This window comes from Chiloscyllium punctatum, chromosome 5 (genome assembly GCF_047496795.1).
Source record: "Chiloscyllium punctatum isolate Juve2018m chromosome 5, sChiPun1.3, whole genome shotgun sequence".
NCBI classification, from domain to species: Eukaryota; Metazoa; Chordata; class Chondrichthyes; order Orectolobiformes; family Hemiscylliidae; genus Chiloscyllium; species Chiloscyllium punctatum.
In genome coordinates, this window is record NC_092743.1 from 31,612,712 (window position 1) to 31,624,594 (window position 11,883).

General features: G+C 42.7%; 1 protein-coding gene across 1 annotated transcript; it reads right to left on the reverse strand.

Moving 5' to 3' along the window:
- Positions 1 to 429: 429 nt before the first annotated feature.
- foxh1 (forkhead box H1) lies at positions 430 to 11,581 on the reverse strand. The gene is made up of 3 exons (XM_072569544.1): positions 11,147 to 11,581; positions 10,930 to 11,034; positions 430 to 1,491 (listed from the first exon to the last, which is right to left on the reverse strand). The coding sequence occupies exons 1-3, from the start codon at positions 11,579 to 11,581 to the stop codon at positions 430 to 432; spliced, it is 1,602 nt and encodes a 533-aa protein (XP_072425645.1).
- Positions 11,582 to 11,883: the final 302 nt, after the last annotated feature.

Genomic DNA, 11,883 nt, shown 5'->3' on the forward strand with positions numbered 1-11,883 from the left:
CACAATCCCAAAATTGCTCAATATCCGCCATATCACAGCTGGGAATGTGGGAATTGTGGCCAATTTTCTCTTCACTCATTCACAAGCATACTGATGCCAATTATATAATACCTCTGACCCAAGGGAACAGCACCTAAGAGATCATCCGAACAGACTGTGCTTACTTCCTTCAATAAACTTGTAGAGTCCGTGCAAACAATACTCCCAAAACACATGATGGAAAGATGGAGGGAGCTTGGCACATTGGGAAAAGTAGTGTAGGAAGAAGAAAATCATTGCTTATCTAACATTTACAGTCACAAAACACAGGACAGGTGAGATGATTATTTCTACGATAGCTCCATGAATGTAAGCAATGCACATAAATCACTTAAAAGTCCAAACTAAAAATGTTAAAAGTTTCCATGTAACTGCACACAGTTTGGGCACTCAGTTATCAAATGGCATGTATCGAGCCCGTACCACATTGCTCACATGGGGTGACATTCCAGTGCCCACACTAGATGGGTAAAACTGATGAAATACAGTATCAAAAACACTCTTGTTTGGTGGGACAACTTGCAGCATTCTGTCCAGATCAAATATAAATGGTTGGCGTAAAGGTGGCAAAGAGTGTGGATCAGGTAGAAAGGGCCAGTTGGGTGGGCTTAAGAACTGCGTTGGTCTATACGGACAGAAGAGATTTGAAGGGCTGTTGTACTGAAAAAATGTAGAATAAGGTAGACTCATACTCGGAGGTGCAATTACATTTGGAGGGGGATATTTAGTGTAAGATGTTGGCAACTCCCAGGGCATGTAAGGCCTGAATGGAAGTTCTGAATAACTGGTGCAATGGTTGTTTAGCAGCGAGAGAGGAGTAGATGTGCCATAATCCATTGATAACCTCAGCCGTTTGGACTCATGCCGATGAGGGAATTCTCGTTGCGAAAAGTTGGTGTCATCTTCAATGGAGGAAGAACTTGAAGTTGAAGTGCTTAAGGGTGAGGGAAATTGGTTCTTGCGATGATCACTCTGAGAGAAAGAGAATGAAGAAGAAGCCCGTGGGCTCTCAGATACTGCCTCATGAGGATGCCAAGTGTCTAAGTCCAACCTTCCCAATTGTGTTGAGTTTTCATTTGATGGCTTACTTTGCAGATCGCACTGAGAGGTCTTTGAATAACTTCTCTCCCTTTCAGAATGAGATGCTTCCAGGCTATTCCACAAGGTATCAATGGAAAAGGTATCATCCGACCTGCTGCCACCCTGTTGTGGAGGGGTTATTTCAAATCCAGAAGGTGAGTCAGTCACTGGCTGTGCTTTGCTGCTTTCTTCAGAAGCCATGAGGCTGGCAATCCCACCTTGGATATAAGCTGTTGAACTGGCTGCAAACTTTCTTGCATCTTGTCGTGAGACGGATGTGTTTTGTCGCTTTAATGCTTCGGGTGGAATGCGAGTAACATCAACTGTCCAGTAGTTCCCCTTACCTTGTGGTCGTTGTGGGTCATTCAATACCTAAATAACAAAAAAGAAGCATCTTTAAATCACCCAAAGCCCATTACTATACTTTAGCCGTATACAATTTTTCAATGCTGAGATAGATTTCTATAGCACTGGCTCTGGGGGTTGTGCTTTCTCATTTATAAGTCACAGTCAGCTTTTTTGATAGGTAATTATATACTGGGAGGCTTCACAAACGAATTTTCATAGCCAAGTCTCTACCAACCTCATACATTATTAATGCATTTATGCTTTCCAGGATGTTTCAGTTAAAAATAAGTGGGAAGAAGTGGTTGGCCCTAGTGCGTCACAGCACCAGAGAGCCAGGTTCAATTCCAGCCTTGGGTGACAATCTGTGTGGAGTTTGAAGCTTGCACATTCTCCCCATGTTTGCATGGGGTTTCTTCCAAGCGCTCTGGTTTCCTCTCACAGTCCAAAGATGTGCAGGTTATGTGGCTCAGTCGTGCTAAATTGCCCTGTAGTGTCTAGGGATATGTAGGCTCGATGGATTAGTGGTGGTGCTGAGTCTGGGTGGTAGGCTTTTTGGAGGTTCAGTGCAGGAATTAACAGGCCAGATGGCCTCTTTTCACACTGTATGGATTCTAAGAAGGATCCTGGCTAATCTCTTCTGCCATCAGTGCATCCAATTATAGACAACTTATTAGATCAAAGAATCCCAAACAGTGTGGAAACAGGCCCTTAGCCCAACAAGTCCGCACTGACCCACTTAAGAGTATCCCACCCAAACTCATTCCCCTACATTTACCACTAACTTACTACTATCCAGTTAACTCAATACAATTTGGTGATAAAATCTGGGACATACCCAACTATGTTCCTTATTCAGTCACATACTTAGCAACTGAGCCAGACTGTGTACTTAATTGTATGATACTGTGATGCTGTGATGTAGTTACTGAGTTTAATTAAGTCTTAATTATTATAAAATCTGAACTCTTCCAATGGCTTAGAAATTTATTGAGTGAGGAAACTATATGATGTAGGACAATAAGGAAACAGATCTGACTGATAGTCTTAACAGGAAGTTGTCATTCAGCCATCGCTAATAATTTCTGCTATAGATCTCCTGACAAGAGAGGCTAGTTGCAGCTTTAGGAAAAGGGCTGGCACCAAGATTGTAATCGCGGTCTACTATTCCTGATTCTATTCAGCTATTTCCTCTGAATGACATTTTTGCTTTGTGACCACATCAAGGTTTACCCTTCCTTTCATGACCAAAGATTTCCACCCTTCCGTTATAATGGCACCATCACACTGTGGGAGAGTCCAGAATCACAAATTATAGATGAAAGAGGTCATTTATTCTATATCATTCAAAATTCTATAGAAACCTGTAGATTGCCAAAGTATAAATTCAGTTATTTGGCTTCCACAACCTTAACAGGTACTGATCACTTGTTCCTGATCCAAATCTGGAATTTGTCTGTTTTTCCTAAAACAGATATTTTGCAATCATAATTTAACTTAAATGTTTTAGAATTTATTTTTTCTAATCCACTGCCTTAATTGAGGAAACATCAGAAGTAAATACGACTTCCCCCATTCCAATCTCATTTATCTTGTTAAATTGAAATTGAGCCTAAAATGGAACAATATAATCCAGAAAAGGAGCTTCCTGATATTCCAGCACAGTATCGAAGGGACAGAAACAAAATTATCTTCAATTCCACTTCCTCATCACTGCATCCAGGAAGCAAATCCATAAGGTCAGCACCACAGGAGTTACAAATGAACTCAGTGGTCAATTTCTTTCAACCTCCTCCTCAAATGCTCAAATATTTAAATGCCTCATATTTGATCTTACACTTATCAGCATCCTACACTTTTTAGCATTTACATGTTGAATTCTGCCACGAGTCACAGATGTACAGCAAGGAAACTGACCCTTTGGTCTAACTCATCCATGCCAATCAGACATCCTAACCTAAACTAGTACTTGGCCCATATCCCTCTAAACCCTTCCTATTCATATACCCATCCAGATGCCTCTTAAATTGTGGAATTGTACCAGCCTCCACCACTTCCTCTGGCAGCTTATTCCATACACGTACCACCCTCTGTGTGAAAAGATTGCCCCTTAGGTCCCTTTTATATCTTTCCCCTCTCAACCTAAATCAATGCGCTCTAGTTCTGGACTCCCCGACCCTTGGGAAAAGACTTTGTCTATTTATTCTCCCCATGCCTTTCATGATCCAGCCTCTCGCTGCAGCTCAAATCCTCCAACCCTGGCAACATCCTTGTAAATCTTTTCTGAACCCTTTTAAGTTTCACAACATCCTTCCCATAGGAAGGAGACCAGAATTGCATGCAAAATTCCAAAAGTAGTCTAACCAACAACCTGTACAGCTGCAACATGACCTCCCAACTCCTATACTCAATGCTCTGTCCAATAAAGGCAAACATACCAAATGCCTTCTTCACTATCATATCTAACTGCGACTCTACCTTCAAGGAACAATGAACCTGCACTCCAAGGTCTTTTTGTTCAGCAACACTCCCTAGGAGCTTACCATAAACTCTATAAGTTCTGCTTTGATTTGCTTTTCCAAAATGCATCACCTTGCATTTATCTAAATTAAACTCCATCTGCCACTCCTCAGCCCAAATTTTGGCTTCATTTGTCAGTTGCTCACAGGCTTATCGTTGCATTTGATGCTCTCCCCAACTCTCCTTCCACTATCCGAGACCAATATTCAATTGCAAACTGCCCATTTCCCATGGAAGAGGAAAATGTTTGCAATGAAAGAATCTCTAGGATCTCCACCTGTAAGTTATTTGAGTCCCTGTCTGTCAGATATATTGAGGTAGAAACTTGCTGGGGAAAATTGTCGTTGGAAATGGGTTGGCTAAGCTGCTCAATAAGTTCAAAGAGCACTCCAATTTCAGTACAAAATCTCCTTTAAAGTGCAGTGTTGTAAAAGCTTATGAATTGGGAGCAGAAACTAGCCTTTGGCCTCTCTAACCTGCTCCACTATTCAATATGATCATGATAGCAACAGAAACAGAAATTGCTGGAAAAAGTCAAGAGGTCTGGCAGCATCTGTAGAGAGAAATCAGAGTTAATATTCAGGTCCAGTGACCCTTTTCAGAACTGGCAGATTTAACTGTAGCCTCAACACTATAATGCTACCTACCCCTGCTAACCTTTGACTCCCTTGTTAGTCAAAGGACTATCTCTGCCTTAAAAGTATTCAGTGATATCACTTGGACTATTCTCTCGGGAAGGGGGTTGCAAAGACTCTTAAACATCAAAACGTTCCTCCTCATCCTTCAGAGAGACACTCCCTATATTTAAACTTCACTCCCTCATCCTAGGTTCACACAAGGGGAATCATCCTTTCAGCATCCCCCCTCCCCCCGCCCCCCTCAAGTTCCCTCAGAATTGTGCATTACAAAAAAGAACCATCACCCTTATTCATTGGTGGTTAGAACACTAGTAAGGAACCACCCTAAAACAGGCCCAGATTTTCACATTTTCCTTCCCAGATTGTGGCTTTTAAAAACTGATTTTACCAGAGGAAATTCTGTATCAGAGAACTGCTTTAAGTGAGAAAAGCAAAGATCACAATGAAGATAAGGTTTAAGTGAAAAGCAAATGGAATCTGCCAACACGTGTCCTTAACATTTATCACCAAGTGTAAAACTGACAATAATGGATAGCAACTTATTTTACAGCTCAAGCTTATTTTCTTCTCTATTATTGATGGGGACAAAAGTAGGTTAGGGTGTAAAATGGGTCCAATTTGCTAATCATTCAATAAAACTAAATTATTCACAACTATTCTGAAGTACCGTTGAAGGAAACATACTCAGTGGCAGCATGTGCTAATGGTCAAAGTTAAAACATTCCCCTAGTACAATGATATTAATTAACACCTACATGCCAAGTCAGAGCTAAGTATAGGCCTGAGATTCTTGCAGTTAGCAGGTACTTTACACAAGCTCTTAAAACAGAAAGAAAGGATAGATGAGACCTCAACTCTCATATGCAATACTTAATTTAAATTTGCTTTGAATTAAAACATTTATAAAAATCTGCAAAGTAGGTTCTTTTATGATTCCCTATTACTTGAAGTCTTAAAAAGCTAGAGCAGTAATTTTCTAAGTGGCTAGAGGAATGATCAAATGGTAGAGAAATGATTTAATCTGGTCAGAGAATCCATTAAACTATAACACACAGAACAAAGTCAGAAGTCACATGACACCAGGTTACAGTCGACAGGTTTATTTGAAATCACAAGCTTTGCAAGCGCAGCCCCTTCATCAGGTGAAGGTGGATTATAAACCTGGTGTCATGGAACCCAACACCAGCACCCCCGTATTATAAAATGTAGAAGCAGAAGTAGGCTATTCAGCCCAAGAGGAGAAAGTGAGGACTGCAGATGCTGGAGATCAGTGTGTGCTGGAAAAGCACAGTAGGTCAGGCAGCATCCAAGGAGCAGAAGAATCAATCATCAGGAATGATGAAGGGCTCTTACCTGAAATGGTCAATTCTCCTGCTCCTCGGATGCTGTCTGACCTATTGTGCTTTTCCAGCACCGGGTTCCTTACATTCACCCCAAGAGATCTGCTCTGCCATGCAATGAGATCTAATCCACAACTCCCCTTTCCCATTCTCCCATACAGTTTTAATTCAGACTGTAATTGACTGTTGTAGAGCTTCGTTTACATGAGAAAACTGCACTCCTTGTTTCCATAACACTTACTGATTAGTCCCTTACTGATTAAAAACCTGTGTACTGAAGTCTTGGATATCCATAATGACTCAAGCCCTTAACAGTAACAAATTCCACAGATTTGTTTCCTGCAGAAAGAAAAAAAATCCCCTCCTCATCTCATGTTTTAATGTGTGACCCCTTATGTTGAGATTATACCCTCTGGTCCTAGACTCACAAGGGGAAAACAACTTCTCTGCATTTAACTTGTCAAGCTGCCTAAGAATCCTATGTTTCAATAAGGTCTTCTCTCATTCTCCTATATACCAATGAGTATAATACAAATTACTCAATTTCCCTTCAGATGAAAATTCCTCCATACCCAGGATCAACTTGCGAATCTTCCAAATCCAAAGCCATAGTCATAGAACTGTACAGCATGAAACAGACCCTTCAATCCAACTCATCCATGTCAATCCTACATTAATCTAGTCCCATTTTCCAACATTTAGCCCATATCCTTCTAAATCTTTCCTATTCATATACCTACCCAGATATCTTTTAATTGTACTAACGTCCACCGTTTCTTCTGGCAGCTCATTCCATACTTGCACCACACTCTACATGAAAAGTTTGCCCCTTAAGTCTTTCTTAAATCTTTCCCCTCTCACCTTAAACTTTGGATTCCACTAACCTGGGAAAAAGGCCATGTCTAATCACCCTATCTATGTCCCTGATGATTTTATAAACTTCTGTAAGGTCATCCCTCAGCCTCTTGACACTCCAGGGAAAACAGCCTATCCTTATAGCTCAAACCCTCCAACCCCAGCAATCCTTGTAAGTCTTTCCAAAACCTTTTCAAGTTTCACAACAATCTGCCCATAGCAGGGAGACGAGAATTGAATGTAATATTTCAAAAGAGGCCTAACCATTGTCCTGTGCAGCTACAACATGATTTGCCAACACCTATACCCAATGCACTGACCAATAAAGGCAAGCATACCAAACGCCTTCCTCACAATCCTATGTGTGCGTGATTCCACTTTCAAGGAACAATGAACCTGCACTCCAAAGATCTCTTTGTTCAGCAACACTGCCCAGGACCTTACCATTAGTGCATAAGTTTGCTCTGATTTGTTTTTCCAGAATGCAGCGGTTCATATTTATCTAAATTAAACTCCATCTGCCACTCCTCAGCCCAACAGCCCATCTGATCAAATTGCGCTCTGAGGTAACCTTCTTGGCTGTCCATTACACTATCAATTTTGGTGCCATTAGCAAATTTACTAACCATATCTCCTATGTTCACATCCAATCACTTCTATAAAATAACAAAAAGCAGTCAATGCGTCTTTTCTTAGGTATGCCAATCAAAGGTGTTCATATATTCCAGGTGTGGGCTGACGAGTGTCTTGTGGAGTTATGGTATGGCCTCCCTAGTTTTATACTGCCTTTGAAATTCTCTTTTAATCTAGCAGATCAAAGGGTCATAAGATTAAAATGAAATCCAGTCTTTTTCAAGATGATCGAGGATAAAGTGAGGACTGCAGATGCTGGAGATCAGAGCTGAAAATGTATTGCTGGAAAAGCGCAGCAGGTCAGGCAGCATCCAAGGAACAGGAGAATCGACATTTCGGGCATCAGCCCTTCTTCAGGAATGAGGAAAGTGTGTCCAGCAGGCTAAGATAAAAGGTAGGGAGGAGGGACTTGGGGAAGGGGCGCTGGGAATGTGATAGGTGGAGGGAGGTCAAGGTGAGGGTGATAGGCCGGAGTGGGGTGGGGGCGGAGAGGTCAGGAGGAAGATGATTGCAGGTTAGGAAGGCGGTGCTGAGTTCGAGGGATTTGATTAAGACAAGGTGGGGGAGAGGAAACTGGAGAAATCTGAGTTCATCTCTTGTGGTTGGAGGGTTCCCAGGCGGAAGATGAGGCGTTCTTCCTCCAACCGTCATGTTGCCATGGTCTGGCGATGGAGGAGTCCAAGGACCTGCATGTCCTTGGTGGAGTGGGAGGGGGAGTTGAAGTTTTGGGCTACGGGGTGGTTGGGTTGGTTGGTCCGGGTGTCCCAGAGGTGTTCTCTGAAACGTTCCGCAAGTAGGCGGCCTGTCTCCTCAATATAGAGAAGGCCACATCGGGTGCAGCGGATGCAATAGATGATGTGTGTGGAGGTGCAGGTGAATTTGTGGCGGATATGGAAGTATCCCTTGGGGCCTTGGAGGGATTTCTTGCGGTTGCAGGGGAAGGTTCTGGGAGGTGGAGGTTGGGTTGGTGGGGGGTGTGGACCTGACAAGGGAGTCATGGAGGGAGTGGTCTTTTCAGAACGCTGATAGGGGAGGGGAGGGAAATATGTCCCTGGTGGTGGGGTCCGTTTGGAGGTGGCGGAAATGACGGCGGATGATACGCTGGACATGGAGGTTGTTGGGGTGGTAGGTGAGGACCAGTGGGGTTCTGTCCTGGTGGCGGATGGAGGGGTGGGGCTCAAGGGCGGAGGAGCAGGAAGTGGAAGAGATGCGGAGGAGGGCATCGCCGACTACGTCTGGGGGGAAATTGTGGTCCTTGAAGAAGGAATTGTCAAAATAAAGTGTTAATCTAGAAATCCCCCTCCTCAGGGACTATTGAGGCTGGGTCAATCAAAAACATTAAAACAGTGATAGTGTTCTTAAGTAAGGATACTAAAGCTTTTGGAACCACAGCAACAGAATCACAATACACATCCGGCATGATCCCACTGAATGGTCAAATACTAATGGGCCTCAAGATCAATATGTGTTCTTAGGTGTGGTTTAACTCAGTTGGTTAGATGGCTGGTTTTAAAAGCAGAGTGATCCCAATAGGGTGAGTATTCCTGCTGAGGTTACCAATGAAGAGCTCTCCTTAACCTATCTCCGCAGGCTGAAGTGTCATCTCTCCATGATGAGACAATAACCCTCTGGCCTGACATTTCAGATTGGGTTAGTTCTGAGGTGTGTGTGTCTAGTTGTTTGGGGGTGGGTATTGGGGAGGTGGGGCGTGAGTGCTGAGTGTTGGGGGGAGGGGGGGTTCCTGGTTGAGAAGCCCCCAACTGGCCCATCAGTTGGGCTGCTGAAAGTTCTGTCAGCACTTTCCCAAAGGGCAGTAAGGGCGGTTTCTCTCCTTATTCCGACCAATTTTGATTCCTCGACTAACACCTTTGAAATCAGGAAAGCGAGATATTGCGAACTGCTGAGAATCTGGAATAAAAACAGAAAAGAGCTGCAACAAATGGCATTTGAGCAGCATCTCGGGAGACAATTGATCATATCGCCACAGACCACCATTGGTGTGGTGGTTTTTCCTGCAGACGGTCCCAGAACATTGTGGTGGAATCCCATGCTGACCAATAAAGACAGCGTTTGTTCATTTCACTGCTGCCGGTGAAGCAAGTTTTGCTGTGCAAAGGTTAACTGTCACGGTTTCTTATATTTGTAACGCTAACAGACTCGCTTAGTGAACTAGCCTGTTTCAGTCCTCTCCTATTTTAATTCAGACTGCCCAGGAGGAAATTGCACTCCTCTTTCTCATGCCTTAAAAAGCTAAGGAATGAACAATTAAGCAAAAAAAAACTTTTTTTGTCTTCAATTCATTTTTTGTGCTGGATCGATCGGGAAAGAAATGTAAGCGTGACTTTGCACGCAGGCCACTCATCAAGTTGCAGTTATGACTGAACTAATCCCCAGCAGTTCAGGATGGTATGGTTCAGGTAACCTGAGCGGGTCAAAGCAAGGATTGAAATTAACCTCTCCTCTCAATTTTATATGTTCGCATGGTAACGAAAGGGGGGGGGGAAGAGTACAAACATTTAAAATCTAGTCTGTTAGTGCCAAGTTATTCTAGCAATTTCTCTTTTATTGTTTCCGATTTTGCAATATTCACAGATTCGTTTCTTTTTGTCTCGTCTGAATCTAGTCTAGTTTGAAACTGATCTGACACGGATTGTTCGGGCCGAATGGTTTGCTCCTCGCGTTTTAATTTCAACTCAACCGTCCCGGTTTACTCTGAGTAAGGAAGGGTTTTTTGTTTGCATAGCCAGTGGTTTTCATTAGTCGGGCCTGGTGAAAATAGATAAAATAAACATTCAAACGGAAGTATATCATGGGGAAATCCACACCAACTTCTGTTTTCTCGATGAAGACAGCACATGTTCCACTCTCCTTCCTTCCTCCCACCATCTGCGGACACGCCATTGACTAAGAACTTTCAAAGGTGAGCGAGAGAACAGCACAGAGATTGTTTCCCCACCTCATCCCAATCGTTAAATAAATCACTGAAATACATAACACAGGTGACCAGGAATACCCTATTCACAGGAATTGCACTCCCTGCAATGTTGGAAAGAATGTGAGGGCTCTTTCCAGTTTGTTCACTGTAAACTGCGGAAATTCCGGGAAAAAAATCAGGTAGAAATCATTTCAGCGGGGTTTACCCGTCTCTTCCACAAGCAGGAGAGCTGCTCTTAAATGTCAGCCTCTACATTCATTACCTGCATTTAAAATCGCCAATGCTTGCGATCAAGGGATCTATTATAGAGTCATGACAAGCTTCAAAGTCAGAAAAGGTACAAATTTCTAATTGTACCCAGATGATTAGTCTCAATCCCCAGTCATAAACTGGGGATTCTACATCCCCACCATTAGGCCTTGCTCGATGAGAATGCAAAGGTTACAACCGAGCACTTCAATCTCTCTCTCCCCCTTTAAATTACTCCACTGGCCTCTGCTTTACAGTATAGTTGCCAAATACAATTAATAGTTAAAAGACTTACTTTTATAAAACAGTCATTCAGAGACAAGTTGTGTCTGACAGAATCTTTCCAGCCTTTGTAATGTCCTTTGAAAAATGGAAACATAACACTAATTTCATGGAGAATCTGTAAACACAAAACACACAGCCGTCTTGTTACATTTTGTTACACATCACATCCTCTCTGTAATTAAGAATAATATTGCCACACACACCAGTCACAAACAGAAAACCTGTACCTGAGAGAGCTTCAGTTTCTTCTCTGGTGAATTAAGGATAGCAATGGTTATTAGAGCAAGGTATGTGTAAGGTGGCTTGGGGTATCTTTGGTAATTTTTTTTCTTCAATGGTTGCTTGTCACTATCTCTTGCATTTTCTTCATCGCAGTCTTCAGCAAGCTTGGGGTCTCTTATATCCTGGACCTGAATTGTAGAGTCATGGGTATGACAAGCTGAATCATCAGAAATATGAACTGACCGCTTCATCCTGGGAGCCTGGGATGAACCCTCCAAATGCATACTCTGAGAAGAAGAGTTTCTTCGGTAGAGGGATTGTTTGAAGTCAAGAGGGGTGGTTTTTGCAAGAGGAAGAGAAGAAGCCAATGCATTGTCCCAGTCTTGCATTGCAAGTTGAGCATCACTGCTGCTAGCTACTGGAGACGATGTTGAAATCATCTTGAATCTGTCTACTTCCCAGCTCATTCTCATGCTGATAAATGGAGCCGCACAAATAGACTACAGCCAGAGTTGTTTTCTTAGAAGACAATCAACATTTGCATGATCATCCAAAGTGTAATCAGTCTTGACACAGGGGGATTAGCTGATGAATAAAGGGGTGGGATCAAATGGGAGGGGCATCTGAAAACTTGGGAAGCCAATGGAGTTCAGCAGCTCCTCAACTTTTTGCCCCTTTCAATGTTTTTGCTCTCAAATGCTAGAATCCCTCCATATATTGTGGCTTAAATTTATTGCTCTGG